The 19,715-nt window shown below is 40.5% G+C and overlaps 1 protein-coding gene across 2 annotated transcripts in view; it reads right to left on the reverse strand.

Moving 5' to 3' along the window:
- The window catches only part of LOC119726670 (metabotropic glutamate receptor 4-like), a 39,279-nt gene extending 19,773 nt beyond the window's left edge, over positions 1–19,506 (reverse strand). For both annotated transcript variants that reach the window (XM_038198447.1, XM_038198445.1), the window contains exon 1: positions 18,663–19,506. In XM_038198447.1, the coding sequence (XP_038054375.1) occupies positions 18,663–19,151 (489 nt within the window). In that variant the 5' untranslated portion in view covers positions 19,152–19,506. The remainder of the gene's footprint in view (positions 1–18,662) is intronic.
- Between the last annotated feature and the right edge of the window lie 209 nt (positions 19,507–19,715).

Here is a 19,715-nt window from a genome sequence, read left to right on the forward strand (position 1 = left end):
GCGTTACAAATTCGATTACGCACTAGGAAATATGTACAATTCTATAATGCAACACACAACATCTTATTGTTATAATATGCAAGAGCGTGTAGATTGTGTATAAAGTTTGATGAAATAATGAGATTTGTTGTGTGCAATATTGCACAATTCTTTGAAAATTGTTGATTCGAGCTTGACGTCCGCGATTTAAATTCGTATACCTGAAGGCTTACACCTTTTTTTATCCGGTTATATACGGTAACTATACTATGACGGTTCCGTATGTAGCGAATTATCGACTTGTCGTTCTGTACAAAAGCTTTCAACGATTTCCACAATTGTTGTTCATTTTGATGGAACTTGCCGACACTAATAAAGGCCAATCAAGACGGTGGCTACAAGACAGAGAAACGTGGAATTAGAGAACGACGAAATATGTGTGAATTAATCTTGAAATGAGCTTCAAAGTGAGGCAGTACGAGGGATGAAACGAAAGGAATATAATCTCCAACAATTTTACATCTCCGACAATGTCATTGTATTTATTGCTCTTTTAATGAACATTTAGATTTCTTTTTTGGTAACGAACGTCTCGCCATGATACCACTTCAAAATCTACAATCAAATGAGCTATAAATAGATAGACGACTATTAGCGATTTGTTAGAGCGAATAAATTTGGTCACGTATCTCACAACATTTTTCCCCTGGTAGGTATGAATTTGTTTTTAATGAATTTTTAGGCTCTCGATGCGTGATCAAATCTACCTCGGAGCGTCCTTCTATTTTTTTTAATGCTAGGATATGCTGGTAACCACTCCGGATATTTAATTCAATCACATTCTTTTTTCCCTTCTATTTACTAGGGCGTTACAGTAATAGAAAAAAATACTGCCTGCAGAAATCGAGAAGAGTATCCGTGTAATTACGTGTCCCAATTCGGTTTCAGACGCGCCGCGATATATCCGAAAGGAGCCTTTACCGAATTGGGAACACGCCTGAGCGAGACGCGGAAATAAGATAAATAATGAATTTAGATTGATCTGAAATATGTTGTTGGAGGAGAGACACCGCCATCTTCATATCATGCACTCTTAGACGGCAATGCCTCGGGCAGGTTAACCCAATTAAGCGCTAAACCTCATGCGGCTTACAAGGAAACATGAATCTGATCCAATCAGCAGTGTACACGATGTGTCTAGGTTCCCGCTCTTTTTTCCCCGCCACATGAAAAGGTTCATTCACTATGTGTTTCGCTACCAGTTTTGGCAGAGTATCAGTGTAATCGTATCGTTCATAACTACGAGTAATCCTGTTACGGTCGCCTTTCGTGGCGAGCTATATCCGTCCAGACTCCGCAGCGGATTGCTGGCGCCAGATCAGGATTTAAACCATTTGGGGAGGGAAGAAAAAATTGAAATCACACGGCCCTAGAACTGATGAACTGCTGGTTAATTCCACTGTCTGTGAAATGACACGCTTAATTGCCTCATCATGTCACTATTTTAGCCCATAAGCGATATAAGTCGTTTTCCTTATACCGTCACATTGATCAAATATGATTTAAGTCCAAAGCATAATGGGGCGAATAGGAACGATACATACGTCACTGGAAGTCTATACCACGTAAATTCTAAACTGGATTTGATTGCGCCACAGTGTAAATGTTTGACCAAAATGGCACTGTTGATAATAGAAAGGCGTATAATGAAAATGCCCGCATTATATGTCGCCTACGTAAACGGCCATGTAAAAAACGAGCACAGCCTATAAAACTAGTTCCATACTAAGTTGTCTTATACAAATCTAATATAAGGTCAATTCGGGATTGAAAATCCTCCCAATACAGGAAATGTGCTTCCGCAGAGAGGCACGACCATCGAGCAGACAATTACGAATCCGTTCATGATTGGGAGACGAAGATAAAAGAAGAAAGAGACACCAAAGTGCGCCAACGTGGTACACTGCGTCCTGCACTCCACAGCCAGCCAATTAGCCTTGATGCTGCACCAGAGTATTAGTTTAGACGGACTCCCGAGCTGCAGACCCCTTTTTTATGTGCTAAACTAGAACACTGTGACCGTGTCTATATTGCTCAGTTTGACGTCATGAGGAGTCTCCATCTGCTAACATTGGAGTAAATTTCAACAAACCAAGCTTGACAAGAGGGTCCGCAAATCAGAACAAGATTTGCTGCATACCAATTGCTAATCTTCATTCTCCTCCCAATAGATGCAATGTGTATAAATAAAAGTGTATGGAGAATTAATCAACACATAAGGAGATAATAACCTTGTGGATACCAAACTGTCTTGGTATAATCTAAACCAACATGACGATTAGGTCCAATGCAAGCAGTATAAGGAATAAAAAGCTGGCTGGCATCAACTGTGTATCGTATAATGTCCTGTGCTTTTGTTATTTGAGGACACAGGTGCAATGAGCGCGACATTAAGTGCGGACAACATTAATGGTCCGGGCCTTGCCATAGGCTCGGTGGGCAATCAGATAAGTCATTGGTGGTGACGGGTCCCCATTTCGACGCCCAACTTTAAAGTAAAAATTATCAAACTGACTCAATATAATAAAAGGCATTCTTCTTAATGAGATTTTCATATCAACTGTCAGCAAATTATATTATATGGTTTTTTTTAAACATGTACAATTCCCGTAAAATATCAGTTTTATATTTCGAATGTTTTACTTCGAATAGTGCCTATTACAACTAATTCTTTGCCTATTGGATGACCACTTTGTCTGGCTTTCTAATGACTGCTAAACTGAACACCGTAATACTTAACGGTTACGTCTCGATAGTCCGAAGTACCATTGGTCCAAAGTCCCATTGGTCCGACATTCCATTGGTCCGAAGTCCCATTGGTCCAACGTCCAATTGGTCCGATGAAACATAATACTGTGTAGTTCCACTGGTTCAGGTTGACTGACCCTAACCCTAACCCTAAACATATAGGGCGTCGGACCAATGGGACTTTGGACCAATGGGACTTCGGACCAATGGGACGTTTATACCAATGGAACGTATAGAGCAATGGGCCGTCAGACCAATGGGATTTTGGACCAATGGGACGTCGGACCAATGGGACGTAGGACCAATGAAACGTCGGACCAATGGGACGTCGGACCAATGGGACGTCGGACCAATGGGACTTCGGACCATTAGGACGTCGGACCAATGGTACCTCGGACTGTAGAAACGACCCCATGCTTAACATTTAATAAGGGAATAAACGTTTGTTTGGCCTGTGTTAAAACACTTAAGACCGGTTAGAGTCTGGATGCTGATAACTATCCAAGCCGAAGGCGAGTGTAATTATCAGCATCCAGACTCCAAGCGGTCTTAAACAGAGTGTCTAATGCCGGCCAAGCACATATTTATGCCAATTCATAAATACCTTTTCGGTCAAAAAAAGTCAAAACTGTTTGGTCCAAAAATCAAAAAAAGTATACAATTTTTTAATTTCCAACGATTTTTTTCAACAATTTTACTTTATGTTTTTCGAAACATAGTGTTATTTTTGTTTACAACGAGGACAATTCACTGAGTATGAGGCAACCTTACCGCCTTTTGATAATACAGACAGCCACAAAAATGGTTTGAATTTATTGCAATGTGGTCGAATCGTCCTCGCTTACAATACCTATAGTTATGCTTACATTTAACATTGCCCGTTTTGAAAAGTATAAATGTCTTAATAACAAACTGGGTCGAAGCTTCTACTATATATACTCAACAATTTGGTGGAAGAAGACTGTTTCCGTCATGGGTTTAATCACGGGATTCTTAATCTGACGGGCAATGTTCACCGTGCCCTTCTACATAATCATCATCATCATCATCATCTCCGTTCTCATGGGTTCTGGGCCCAGGATCATGGCCTCCCTTTCATGGCCAAACTGCGCGATTGCCGGGGGAGCAGGCAAGTCTCGTATGTCGTTGGTCTCATTTCACGGACCTAATTTTCATCATCTCCAACACTTGATTCGCTTTAGGCTTGCATATTACCCCGAGTCGAGGGAGTTTGGTTTCAAACCTGCACCGTCGGGCCGACTGCTCGTTTTTTTTCTTCTTCTTTAGCGATCCGTCTCATGTTTTTCCCCCCTACAGGTTGTGGTCTGAATCTTCCAAGGCAGTTTTTCGGTTTGTGCCTCTGCACCCCGGCACGCCTATTGATTCTAACCCTCTCAGTTGGGATTGGGATTGCAGTGCTTTGCCTGTTTCGGCGGCGGGGATAGAAAACAACATCTCGTTGGTCTGCTGTTGCTTATGTTTGTTGCTTCTTCATCAGCAGCGAAGCTTCTAGAAAGTTTCAGTGTTGATGTGATGATGCATTTCCCTCCAACGTACCCTCTTTTTTAGGACACGTTGTCAGTCCCAGTTACTGTCTCATACATGTCCTGATTACCATCGCACAGGCAAATCGTCCCGACCAGCGATAGGGTTCCACGTTATACGGATTGATTCCTTTCAAAAATCAAGTCCAGCCTGCCACTAAATTACATCATGAATATTGTTGTCGCCAAAATGTCGATTCCAATCAAGCTCTTGCGCGCTGAACAAAAAAAAAAAGGAGGAGGGAAAAGGGGAAAAATCTGAGCCCAGTATTCGGTTGAGAGTCACTTTAAAGACAGAACTCTCGAAAACTATCCTCAAGAATTATCCTCCAATTACAGTCTTTACGCGGGACACTGGACGGGAAGTAGTCTCGGACAAACCTCCGTGATTTTATTCTGTAGTCGTGAACACGCTGCAAAGTCTAACATGGCCAGCTACGTCTTGTATACTGTGGAAACACTTTGAAAAACTCTATCGATTTTTCCTTGATTCATTTACTCAAAAGAGCAATTTACTAAGAAACCTTAGAAACGTATCGCCACACCCCGAAGGCAGAAGAGCGGTTTGAATTTCTGTTTTGATCCTTCGTCTATAGGTTTTCTTTATGATTTGTAATTGTGATGGCATTCGAGTTATCTGTAGCAAATAAACGCACCTTTAGTGTGCTTGTAATTTTATTTAATCTCATTTTCCCAAAAGCAGAAGATGCATGCCCTATAATATTTCAAGGCGTCTATAGAAATAGACTTATTTGGGGTAACACTAAAATTGCTTTTTATATTGAACAAAAGCAATAAAAAAACCCAGACTGTAGAGGTAACACAGACCAGGTTTTATATTAATTTCTAACAATGTGCATTTCAATTCAATTGAACATTATAATCATGACTAAATTATGTGATATATAGCTTTAATTTGTTGCCTCGTTGTGTTGTTGCAATACATTTAACCTTTTTCATTGTGAGGAATTAACCCCTGACGAGGCCAGATTTCTTGGGACTGCTATGCAGAAATAACGGATTAAATAGCAAAATTGACTTGCATTAAACAAAATTTCTTTTAAAAGGTCAAAAGCAATCAAGACTGCATGGCATTTTGGTTGGAGCCCGTTTAGCATAATACCTTTCGTGCTTAGCAGGTTCTGAGCTTAGCTGCTCAATGACATTCGCCCAGCGTGCAATTCTTTTTTCTACAACCAAGTATAGTTAGTGACCATAATGCGCATGCGTCACTTGGTAACGAAATGGTTCTCGGATTCAACTTCCCTTTAAAAAAGGACTTGATTAAACACAATTCATAAACACCTAAGACAGTTTACCCATTACGGTCGAGAGTCCGACACGCGGTTGGTTTTAAACGGTCGATAAATCAACAACTGGTTTTAAACACTTCTTTCCTGCACCACTACTTTAGCAAAAAAAAAACCATTTGATCAAATTTCCTCATGGAATGTCAAATCTGTACCCCATAAAAGGAGTTTTTTAGCACAACGCGCGCGAGGCACACTAGATAAGGCAATCGGGGTGTTTAACAAAACATAAAATCGATGGAAAATTGTGAATTTTTGACTTGTCTTGACTGTTTGACCGAAAGGTATTTACACCGGCTAGGCCAGCGTCCAGGCCCCTAGCTGGTTTTAATCGTACTTGTTTAAAACCGTCCAAGCACATATTTATTCCCTTATTTCAGAAAGGAAAGTCACTTCTGCGGGGAAAAAAAAGAAAAATGTAAAAGTTCCGGGACTCGAACCCGCAACCTGCAGCACTGTGACCACCGACTTAGCCATAGTGATGCCACGCTGTTAGCCGTGAAATGTAAACTATAAAAAGTTATTTCAAAGCGCATGACATCTTTATTCAACACGTAAAATGTTTCACACATGCGTGTTAAGGTAAATGACTTAACCAGCATGCAGAAGAAAAAAAGGCGCCCAGGATTAGCAGCTGGCTCCTACGCGCATGTCAAATCCAAAGTTATGTGACGTCATAACATATCAGTGAGCTATCTCTTTCAGCGTATCTTTTCGCATCTTAAATCCTTTCGACTTGTGCTCCTTTCAGACGACACAGATCAAGGTTCTGCCCCTTACTTAGCAAAATTCTCATCCCCGTGGGTTGTTTGAGTTCCAGTCACGTACGTGACCCGTGCCACGCGCCAAATCTTAGAAGAAAATAATCGGAGCAGGGAAAATAGCTGTGACAATTTACTTTGCGCTTTTCAATTAGCAGCCTGGACGGATTTAGGGCGGGATTTCCGAAGTCGGGGCCAGTCGGCAGCTCTGTTACGTTGCGGGCTGATAACGCTTCTAATGGCGTGGAATATTAGGCCGACATGTCACACGTCCCGGACAGACGTGCGAAACACCGCGCGCAATCAGCCAACGCGGCTGGCCAAGATTGCCCGAGTGTTTGGGCTTTGTTTTGTTTTTCATTTTTGCGCCTTTCCTCATATTTCCAATTAGTCTGGCGATAAGGTTCCTTCCCTTTATCAGTAGAGAGGATCGTTTATAAGTCTCACCCCATGACAAGAAGTATACAGATTTATTTACCCGCGCGCACTATTTTTCTTTTTTTCTGAGACAACCGAGGGTGGTTTATTTTACCCACGCGAATGTATATATGCTGTAGCTGTTAGCCGCACGCGATTAATCAGGCGTCCAGCCCTCCGGAGGAATGAAATATTTGCCTCGATATTTCCCGAAAGGTTATCCTATATTTCTTTTTTTTTGGGGGGGGGCCTTTGGTTTTTGTCCAAACTATACACATTCCTGTTGGATTCTACCTTGCGCCTTGTTTGTAATGTTCTTGAGTATAGATTGAAATTCCATAAGGACATTTGAATCCAATGGTGTTGTTTTTGCGTAAGTTGAGAGGGTCTTCTATACTATACTTTCCTAAATCAATGACAAAATATCAATATATCTTGTTTCAATAATATATGCAGTCAGCCAAGCGGTTGAGGTGTCATCAATCTCTATGTTGAAAATGACTTTTAAAAGGATGGCATCATTTAATTACGAAGTCACGCGTCTTTGTAATAGAAAATCGATATTTTTGCACTTATTTTTCCAAAAAAAAAAGAGGCATGGACCTGGTTTTTAATGCTTATTGGTAAATTAGAATTAAGCTACGAAATTCCTGAGGACTAGTCTGATTTGCTGTAGAAATTATGATTCTTTGCAGAATTTGTTGAAATTGAAATATCAATTGGAAATTGTGCCGCCATGCCTAATTTCTTCCGCTGTATCCAGGCAAATCGTTTGAAACCACTTACGAAAACTCAACCTCAAACACGACTGCCTCCCATTCCAAATTATTTTGGTAAACAACTTTCGACACCAAAAAGTTGAACTCAGATCAAATGACTTCGGGTAAATAAACCTGAATTTCCTCGATCAGGCAATGTGACATCGACGGACATTTATAATGTTTCTTTGGGCATATCGCGTGAAAGTTTTAATTGGCATATCCGGGTTCGTGCAGTTTGGACGAATGCTTCACGGATTGGGGCGTAGAGGAAACAAACACGCAGACAAACAAACAAACCTCTACACAATCTTAATACCCATGGAAGTCGTTAGGTGTTTTTTTTTTCAAGAAGGAAAACAAGTACTCACAGAAGCGATGCAAGAAATCGAAGGGGGAGGGTTGGACATCATTTGACGCTTTGTTCCAAAACTTGAAGGCCTATATATGCGTATTTAGAATAGCCGCATTGTAGGCCCTTTCCGGCAGTTTCTAGTGTTCAATATATTTTAATTACAGTTTAATATTGTCTTTGCCCCTCTTGTCTACTTTTTTTTCATTTTCAAGCCCCAGAAGAAATGAAAGGATCCTCATTCACTACCAGATCAAACATAAACATTTTTTTGCTGGTCTCATTGATCAGCCACTTTGTACGTGACTGACTCATGACTCACGACTGACTGTCACTTGTGACTTGGCCTAGTTATTGGCTGGTGAAGAGATCCGAGCAGTGCAATCGTATAGGATTACCCAGTGATAGGCTAAATCCGGCCCATTGCATGGAAACAGCCGATGCATGAAAAGACGTATAGTGAATAGTCATTCTGAATCAATTGAGTAGAACTGTTTGTTCTTTGGGACCAGCTTCTTAGAGCAATTTTACTAGGTTTGCCGTTCCCATTTTTTAAATATTTTTTGTTAGACACATCACTGGTGTTTTTAATTTTTTTTATAAACGTTTATCTTGATGTAAATAATAATAAAACAAATCATCAATAAACACTATTGATCAAATGTAGCTCTTGACGTAATGTAAAATTGTGTATGATGGTACGTGGGTTCGAAACCTGCCAGGAACATGGTGTTTGTGCCCTTGGGCAAGACACTTAACTACAACTGCCTCTCTCCGCCCAGGAGTATGCATGGGTACCTGCGAGCTGAAATTGGCTGCCGCGTGGTCTCGTGGCCTGATGAACGGGGGAATAATTGTAAAGGCCCTTTGAGATTGTTGATACGATGTAAAGCGCTATATAATCATAACAATATGAAGATAAAGCCATTTCAAAACCATTTTGTTGTTGTTGATGAAACAAACAACATGTAATTGTAAACAATTTACACAATACACGCAGTCCGTGAATCCATCATTTTCTATTTCTAGGTCAGGGCCATTGTTTGCTGACGGAGACAATTGATCGCTTTATTCACCCAATAATAGAAGGATCGATGAATGTTGTATCATATTTGCCTCGTCTCGAACAAAGCTATTTTTAGATTTTTAAACATATTTTCGTTTGTATTGTTGTCTGTGCGTGCGCAGGATCCATTTTTCGATCTTCCGCTAAGGGGTCGATTTTTGTCATGCCGTTCGCTGCATCATAAATTCATGCATGAACAAAACATAAGCGCGCAGAAATTTTTACACACGTGCTTAAATGACTTCGAACAAAAAGCTTTCCAAAAATAGATTTCCAATCAAATCATATGCGAGTTGGCCATTCTTGCGTTGAAAGCTCTGTTCGAATTACGTGATGGACTGTACGACTTTCAATCTTTGTAGCCGACATTTTGGAAGTGGGCATTCTTTGCCTGAGGAACCGCCCGAGCAATATGAAAATCTCACATGGTAGGCCTACGCAGACCATTTTAGGGAGAGCTCGGAAGTATGTAGTGAAGGTTTATAATTATTGCACTGAACTTTGGGACAGTTTGCGCTACAACGAATTTTGTGTAGCTCAACTGTCCCACAATGCAGTGCAACGTAACACCTTCACTGTACATTTCCGGCCAGACGGCTTTCTGTAAAATGTCTTGCAATGCCTGCTATACAGTGTGAATCAAAAAGAAAGTGACTGAATTAGATCAAATAAAAAATAAACATGTAACTCGCTCCATTTCATATTAAAAAAAAACACAGGTATAAAGTGCACGTTATAGACTAGTAAATGTGAAAATGTTACGTAATTTGCATACTTTATTCATAAGTTACGTCTATTTTAATATGTCAATCACAAAATTCAGCTGTCCACCACGAATCATTTACCGTTCTATGAACTGATGAATACTCATTCAATACAAATATGCACGTTTTGCAACCACGATGAATGGAGAACTTGCAAAGGACAACATACCAAAATCGCCATCAATATCTCAGAAAAAAAGATGACTTGTTCCTCATATTCAAAACACAAAATCTCACAGTAAAAATAATGTTTCAGTCTTCACTTAAATGATTGAAATTTTATTTGTGTTTGAATGCTTGTGTGTAATTTGTAATTCTAACTCTGCTCAATAGCGTCCAATGCCATTCCATGGACAGCTATAAAAATGTGTTCTTTTAGTAAAACGTGCATAACTTCTGATAACATGGTTCAGTTTCAGTAATATCTTTTAAGATGAGTGGAAGAACATGTTCTTCCAAGACCTACTTCATTGATGTTTCAAATTTAATTGCTTTTTAAGAAAAAAATCATTAATTGGGGTCACTTTCTGTTTGACTCACCCTGTAGACCCTCACCCAGGCTGTGGCTTATACGATTTGAGGCAAGCATATACGGTGGCAACTGACCTATTTGAATCCAGAGAGTATACAAAATGTGCAGCAAATAACATCATTTAACTTTAACGGCTCATCTCTTAACCTCTCAAACTCGTTCGCGTAATAACTGTAGGCTTACTGGAGGCTGAGCGCTCCGCCTCAAGTCTTAAAGAGGTTGTGGAATGCTCGAAGACATTTCCGTCATTTTTCGGGTATATGTAGCCTAAGGTGTGATGAAATAAAAACGACTATTGTGTCTGTCATGAAATGAGTACAAAAGGTACTTTTGAGGGCTGTTTTTCAGGTCCTGTTTCGACCCGAACGTGCAATTTGTGTAAAAGTCGTCGTTGGGGGCAGCAAACAAAACGGAGTAAATCGTGACGTAATAAACAGGACTCGTTTATACTACGCTGCATCACAACCTCTTTAAGATCCAGTTTCAAATCTTGTCCGTTTTTAGTACGTTATCTTTCTGGAAATATGGTTAAAGCACCCAATGCCACACCACGAAACGTTACACGTCTGACCTTCCACTTGAAGTGGAATTGGGGATTGACAGAACGTGATTTTAACAACGGATTTTTACAATGGATTTTCAGGTTCGCATCTCTCTGCAGACAAAATCCCAAAAGCTCCAATTCAAGATTGAGGCGTTGAGTGTACAATAGGGGGCATGTATCACAACAGTTTAGCAACTTGATCAGGTGTGAGATTTTGGAAGTTTGATGGGATGAAGTGCCTAAATCCATACCTTTCTTACTCCTCTTTTTCATGTTGAAGGAGAAATCGCATGTGTGCTTTTGCAGAGAGCTCTTGGAATTCAAAAGTCTAGTCATAGCACACTCCTTCGCGTAATTGTCCTGGAGACTGGGCGCTCCGCCTTGAATCTTAAAAGAGGCAGATTATTCGGACTTTTACAATGGATTTTCAGGTTCACGTGGTAATTTCTCTTCAGAAACGCCATAAGCTCCAATTCAAGATTGAGGCATTGAGTGAACAATACATGTATCCTCGAAGTTTAGCAACTTGATCATTTCTGCGATTTGAGGATTTTGATTGGATGAAATTGTTAAATCCATATATCTTTCCTACTCCCCTTTTTCATTTTGAGGGGAATGTCATATCTGGGATTTCGCACAGAGCTCGAAGCATTCAACAGATTTAGTCACAGCACAGATTTCCTATAGAAGGGGTGCAAGTTCTCCGTGCCAAGTTGTTTGTCCAACTTTCCCTTGTTTTTCTAGAATCTGTTTTGGTGATAGGAATCCGTTACTTAATGGCACTTCCACTTTGGGATATTGTGCAGCAAAGTAAAGGTATACTCGACGTGATGGTCAACTATTCTAAACATAAAATGGCGTGCTTAGCTTTATGCTTTGTTGACATAATTTATTGGGTTAAAGTTGACTGTGTGAAAATGTCCTCGGAGCTGTCCTGGGCCATAATTACTCAAAGCGGAAGTCGTTGGGTATTGCTTAATTAGCTGTCCTCACGCGATTTTTAACATGCAACCAAATCTGATGTAAGTAGTAAAGTATGGGGCGGGCACAGGGGGAAATGTCCTTTCCCGCTTTTAACCAGTCCGACAGCAACATTTGGGGCCACTTTTTCAGAAACAAATAACTCATCCCCGACCCAAAACCTAGATTCGCTACTTGATGGAAGGCCAGTGTCTCCTTCAGTGAAAGCTTAAGAAGGGGCAGTGAAGCAACGCGGTAATTTTCCTCTCAAATTCCCAGGCTGGTCTAACGGCATCGAACAGACTGTTCGCGCCTTTATTAGCTTTGCATTGGAATTTGATACATGCAAACATTTGCGTCATTAATAAGATTTGCATCAACCGCTGTCGAGAGTGCTCAACTAACAGACAGATAAAATATTAGAATTGAACATGAATGTTGTACTTAAGTACACTTTGGAAAATCCATAAAAAAAATAAATTAGCAAAAATAAAAAAATACAGGAAATCAGTCTTCTGGTATTTCAGCCCTTGGGCTTAAAAACTAAAAGTACCTACTCGGGAGCGGCACTTAGTATGTTTAAAAGCAGGGGTGCGGAGAATGTTTTCTGACAAATTGGATTTTTTTTTTTACCTAATATTTTTCTTCAATTTCAGTACTGAGCTGTTTGGATAGAGGTTTCTTAATTCTCAGTAAGGCAAGGCTACAAGCCTTGGGCGGGGGGGGGGGGCGATAGTGGTGGAAGATTTCAAGTATCTTTTCGTCAATCCTTACGCTGCTGTTGCCAATAGGCATTACAAAAGTTTGTTGAGCTTATTTGGAACAAGCGAGCAAAACTATGGACATGATAAACGGCTAAGTTACAGAGGGACGTTTTGGATGTGCCCCTCTGTGAACGTATGCTGGTATACTGCTCAAATAATGGGGTTGCATTATATTATGTCCCTTGATATACCAGTTCAACTAGATGCATCGGATTGACATATTGCAAAAGAAAGTATACCTCGCGATATCATCACAGAGATTTATTGAGAGTATTTCAAGGAATGAAACCTTATGGAGACGGCTTTCCTGTATTAAACTCCGTTAAATTGTTTTCACTACCTCCTAATAAACCATCAGGACGAAAAACTCATTTTTTGAATGTGCATTCATCGTTTTGTTCCGATAATTCATAATACTTTTGATATGATGCTGTTAAACTTAACATGACCTATTCAATGCTGCATATACCTTTTCATGTTTTGTAATCACACTCTTTAAAATGTACTTTAATGTAATAACTATACGTCGCACAGTCATTTTGTACTCGTATTAATTATGTGCCTGGCAGAAGGACGTATGTGCGTGTACGCCCTTACGCGTTATCATCAAATTGCCCCCCCCCCATAAAAAAGGAAATAATATGCAGAAAACTGCCTCTGTTTTAATGACATTTTAAACATTTCTGTCGGAAATCAACACAACGGTTGTTCCAAAACTTATGATTCATACGAGTGACAAATTTAAAATTCGTACGATTTATGTAATACGCGTGGGAGAACATAGGATCCATAATGCGTGTGGGGGAACATTGGAGCCTTTCAATGAAATTTTATTCAAAGTGTCTTTTGCGTCAGAACGCTCCTATGCCCTTCTGCAGGGCACCCGACGTATTATACTCTAAAGAGGGGTAGTTTAATTATTATAACCGCGAGTATTTTTTTTACACGTTAACTGATTGAAATGTATTGAAACAAAACCAAAATGGTTATACTCATTCAAGTACTCGGTGTTTTTTTTCTACTCGTAGGCCGATATTTTGTGCCCGTACAGTTTGAAGAAACCCACGTGAATACCAATCAATTCCATTTATCACATCTGTTCCCCTTTTGATAAATTGATTCCTATAAAAGATTTGTTTCGGAGCGTATCGGCCAATGCCAAACGACCCCGAGTGACTTTAATGATTATCATTACCCACCCCACCCGCCCACAGCTCCGGATATTAAATCTTCACTTCTCCAGTTTTTCATTTACGCCGTCCGAAGAGCACTTTATCTTTGTTCCTTAAGAATCCGAAGACAAATATTACTATCTATAGCCAAGCCCCTATTTGATTGAACTGACCGACTGTATATAGCAGATTTATGTGTCTTCAAAAAATATCGGTTACTTGTTTCTGTGCCACTGTTATTTTGCCTTTAAGGAAAGGTCCTGCCAAAATCCGAACCATTATAGGCTCTCTAATTTGTTTGATTTGTATATTTCGGGTCATTCCAGTCAGTAAGCAGCAGTTTTATTCATGTTCATGTTACATTTTTGGAAATATTTAGTCGTGAACATTTTTTAATGCACGAAACAAATTTAAAATTGAAGAAATTACCATTTGAAAAAGAGAAACCATGCTGCGACGTAATGGTCGACGTGCACTTGTCAGAAACCATTGTAAACACCAGGAAATAAATAGTGCATGTTCAGTTACAAAAAAAGAACCAGCCGGTCTATAGTAACAACTATTAGTTTTGTTATTCTAATCAGTCTTTTGTCAATGAGTGTCACAACAGATGTCAGTAATATCGGCTGAGTTATTGTTGCTTGACAAATAAGTATTTTTTTATTTCATATCAATGATAATACCCACCATATGTTGCCACTCATACCGCACCGTATGCTGATTTCAGGTTGCTTTTTTTTTCAATTAATGTTGATGATGTGACATTCAGGCGTTGTCGTGGGGCATTACCTTAAAACCTTCACAGAAAGCTAGCGATTACCTCCTCGACTTGGACGGACGAATAAAATAGTGCACCCGATGTTATAGGTCCAGAGGCACACAATATTCTAGATAATCACGCTCTTTTCGCAGTCAATCTTTTTTTTAAAAGAAGGGACCACCACAGGCCCCAGTGCTCAACAACAACTTTCTAGTGGTTTTTAAAATTATGTTGCGTGGAATATCAATTATGTATTCGGTTATATCCGTCTTTATTCTTTATAATAGATCATTTGTACAGCCGTTATTTTGGAAGTGTCTGCTATAACTAAGGGCACCGCATCAGTGGCGAAGCCACGGGGAGGGGAGATGGGGGCACGTGCCACCCCACAAAATTTCCGTGCCCCCCCCCCCATGCAGGTGTCCCCCCCCCCCCTCCCCACCACCAAAATACCGATAATGCCCCTTTTCCTTTCCAAGCCAAAAAGGGCTTGTATAATACGTTGTATTTTTCAGTTAACGAAAGGCTTATTGTTTACAATTTCTTATGTCAATGGATATAGCGAGGCATTATGGGCCCAACTGCGAAAAACTGAAAAAGGCGTTTGCGATATGTGCCCCCATGATATTCTGATGCCCCTCCCCCCCCCGTGCCCCCCACTAAACAAAATCCTAGCTACGCCACTGCACTGCGTTATAGAAAAGAATAACAAGCAGAGATTTCACAAACGAAGTAGATGCCTTTCATGCACGGTTTTAACACGAAATGTATGTATCCTCTTTTTATTTGTTTACCAGACTTCCTGTTTCCAACTAATACGGAAAGAATACTCGGGTTTTTAACGCACGCACTTCATGCATAACCTTGAAATTCTATAAAGCCATATTATGATGTGTAACAATAACATATTGAAAGAGTCTAGTCGTAAGCACGTAAATCAGCCGTGAAATATTCACACGATATAAGGGCACTTAGCCTGCCCGCCATAAAAACAGGATTTATAACTGGGTTATTCTTTAAAAAAAAAAAACCTATATGTGTTTTTTCTTCTTGATCTGCAAAAACTTTGATTACTTTCGATGCACCTGTTCCATGCAGAAATAATAATTTCCGTGGCGAAATGCTGCTATTCCTTCAGCCTCTTTTGCATGCTCGGCAGATATTGCCATGTCGGTTTCCAGGTAATTTCACCTCTAAGTGGTCGAGCGCCTCGAGGGGAGACTGGCTTAATAACACAAAAGCTGCAGCTTTCTCAAGGTAGAGCAAAAAGAATCATATAGGTTTGGTATCTTTCTAGAACCAATTTTCATGAGAGCTGCCTCGCTTCAAATTTGGATCTACACTTGATGATGGAAAACCCAAATTAGTGTTTATGATATTTTTGGTTCCGTTTCTTTTGGCATCCCTTTGCAAAGAGAGTAGCACTAATTACATTCCACCTTCTCTTTAATCGTTAACATTAACTCTGAACGGGCCAGGCGCGGAATCGCCCATTCCTCCCTCATTTTTTTCCGCGATACCCTTGCAAAAAATGTTCCCCGCTCCAGCTTTCCTGACTTTTTAGCCTCGAGTCTTGCGCATCTTTTGATACCAAAAACATAACATTCCGACCATGGTTTACCGCGCAGCGACAAATTTTTCGTGAAAACTGATTTTCCCCATATAGTGTACACACAAAGCAGAATTACCATTGATGCATATATGGATCATCAATTAGTCGATAATTCCAAAACCCTTGTACCTATAGTCATGAAATTTCTTTGGTATATTCATATTAAAGTTGTTCTATGCATGCACCAGGTTTCATAATTTTTCGTCACTCAATGGCTGAGATCTTGGGGGGGGGGGGCCATCCCGCCTGTGATATGGTCAAAATAACCGGCTCCTTGGGTTTGGGGTTTACAGCCATGCAGAGAGATTGCAAAATTGTTCCGAGGGAACAGACGTAAATGATTCAAGTATACGACCGCCCACTGATTCATCCATATCGGTACTGTTTTTGGTCTGGACTTGATTCCGTCGTGCAATTATTACAAATTGGTCATTATCACTGGGTGGTGGAGTCGGTTCGCAACCATTATTGCATGACCGGTCAGGGAATGAAATGGATATTTATTTTGCTTATGAAATCTTCATTCTTCATTTGTCCTTGCGAATTCAATAAGGCCTCCGTGTTATTGCAAAATTTCATTGAAGTCGCGCATGAAAGAGCCCGGCTGACTTTACGCTGTATTACGATGGCCACGCTCCGTTCCACCAAAAATACAGGAGCATGATAGCACCCGCCACGGTTACGAGGGCAAAGTCATTTAGTTTGCCCAGGCACGGGGAGCTCCAGGGTGTTATGTTTATAGGAACAGGCAGGAAATACTTTCTGACGGTGCAGAAAATGTATGACACAGTGTTGCGTGACACGGGAAAATTTGGCAGCCATTTCGGAGTGGCTATAATAAAAGTTGGTGAAAAATAAAATAAAAGGCAACGTTTTATTTAACATACGGTACCCGAAAACGGAATAAAACTGCTGACGTTGTTGCTTTAATTTGAGTATAATTTTACCAGCTTGAAGAGTAGTTTTCCCTAAATAATTTTTGGACCAACTTTTAATAGTGCACCGTACAGCCCAAAAGTGCTAACATCTGTAGCAAAGGGGAATAGGACATAACTTTAAATGCAGACGTTTCAGTGTTTACACTTAAGCGTTCCTCATAGTCTTTGAATACGCCGCATATACAACTTGAAAGAAACACTCAAAATATTTAGTTGACAATCCTCAGGGACATGAGAACCATTGTACGGACTCAACTTGCGTCAGAACCATTATGCTAACGAAACACTTACCGAGTGCATAATAGCATGAGTCAGAGAATGAAAACAATTCCGACATTTCACTTAAAAGCAGGGAGCCGAATTGTATAGGACTAAACACGATAAGGTCATGTGCAGTTTATACCGTGAACTTGACAGATGGGCGCGGGTGAAATGGGCCCGTGTGACATGAATGTAGGGACGAAAGCACTCTTCCCTAGGTTATGAGATGAAGGGGTTGATAAACTATTATCTCATTGGGCATTTTAGCAAAGTGCAATATTGGTGTGCTCGTGACAGACAGGCAAGCACTAAACGTTTATGGTTAATTGCCATTGAAAGGAAAATCTGCCAAATCAGTAAATAGCCGTCGGCTTCAGTGACCACTTTCGTGTATCAGATTGAGTAAGACTATGCTAGTCTCTTTTTTCCACAGTATACTTTTTCTATCCAATAGATTTAGCTTCGATTGTCTCTGCTTGAATATGCTAGTAAAATATGCTTTTCACTGTCCGATTTTTTTGGTGGAGATCGGTGGACTTTAAAGTTGCTCTATAGGCTATACCCGTTGAAGGTTTCACTATGAGTAATAAATTATGTTTCTAAATTTGTCTATATAGCACTACAAAGGTTATTCACTTTCAAATGTGACATTCAGCGCAAAATCTGCCTACGTCAAGTTATGGAATAAATTACTTTACAAAATCGATCCATTTGCAACCCAACAATAAATCACGCCGGTCTTTTGTGCGTTATGGTCGCAAAGGCAAACAAAAATAATTTCCAGAAGAGAAAAGAGTAGTATTTTCTGTTTTAATAAAACATACAAATTGAAAACTCGCGAGGAGAGAAGACAGAGAATATGCTGAAGAGCGTGGGTAGAGAAACTTTAATTTTTGTTCTGTTGATTGAAGGTGAATGAACTGTCTAATGTAACGTAATGGCTGCGTTTAAAAGAGGGCTGGTGTTTTGATTTGTGTATTTTTATCCTTTGTCCACCCAGCAAGAATATTTTCAAGGCCCGTCAAATCATGGATATAATTTATGCGTCGCATAAGAACTATATAAGTTACTGCTTTCTATAAATCGTAAAATATTACAATGTTTTTTCCAAAACAATATTCAAAACTGAAATCGATAGAAATGGTTGGATATTCTAAGTTATTCGGTTATCTGGTGACACACTTAAGGCAAAAATAGTCTTGCCGTTTACAAATTACAGTTTCCAAACGATAACACTCATTTCGAAATTAGACAAGCAGTGAGAAGTATGGGACACATACGATTCAGTATATTTTTAACAAAGTGTCTAAAAATGATGGATTATGAGTCATTCTTTTCTTTTTTTTATAAAGAAACTCACCTTAAACAAGCGCAGAATGTTAGCCACCATAGTGGACACTGGACTACCAGCTGCCCCCACCACGCCCACCGTAGGTTGTGGGGGCTGATACGCGGGCACGCTACCATTAGGACACGTGAAAGCGTTCAGATCTATCCTTGTGATCGTCGACGTGACAAACTCCATAGTCTGTTCCAATGCATAGGTATCTCGGCTACACGTATCCAGTATATAGGCGCCTATCTGGATTCCTGGCAGCAGGTTGTCATCATTGTTGATCCTGTCCAAGGCGTAGACCATGGCTTCTAGTCTTTGGTAGCCGCCTTTATCGAACGCCCCGCACCCATTGATACCGTTCTCGTGCACGGGGAACAATCCACCTAGCACCACGTCCCCGTCCAGCCGAACACTCTCCACGGGACCCGCACTCACCCCGCACAGGCGGATCCCGTAGTCGTAGACGGCTAATAACATCACCAATACCCCAGCCAAGGCCAGGGAGATCCCCATGGTGGCCCTGGATGACGACGACAAACGATGACGACGGCGACAGTGACACAATGGTCTGCAACTGCACTCCTGTCACTGGAATTATTACCTACTCCGCGCTACCCTCGGCATGTTATGCGGGGCCTAATCAAGTACTGCGTAATATACTGTGTATAGACTAGCGATCCAATGAACCGGTACTAGACGCACGGTGCGTTGACGATGTACTCCACTCACACACACGACGAGTCGATTCTGCCAGTTGTTGTCACCGATGACTCTCTCCACGCTCACTTTCTCATTCAGCGTGGCACGGGCCGAACTGCGCTCCGCCTCAAACTCGTCCCAATTGATTCCTGCGGGATAAGAATGACATTCACGCACCATTACATGAAAAACCCAGATGGAAACTGTTGCCCAATAATGAACGCATTTGTTGTTTGTGTGAGTTTATGCTGGCACGCTCAAGTAGTAAATTTAAACAACGTTTATTTTGTGAAAGCTGAGAGAGGTTAATGTATACGATCTATATGAATGTGGCAAAATTGAAGGCACCAAAATGTGAAGCGGAAATGAATGCTCTAA

The sequence above is a fragment of the Patiria miniata genome, unplaced genomic scaffold (assembly GCF_015706575.1).
Source record: "Patiria miniata isolate m_02_andy unplaced genomic scaffold, ASM1570657v1 HiC_scaffold_2, whole genome shotgun sequence".
NCBI classification, from domain to species: Eukaryota; Metazoa; Echinodermata; class Asteroidea; order Valvatida; family Asterinidae; genus Patiria; species Patiria miniata.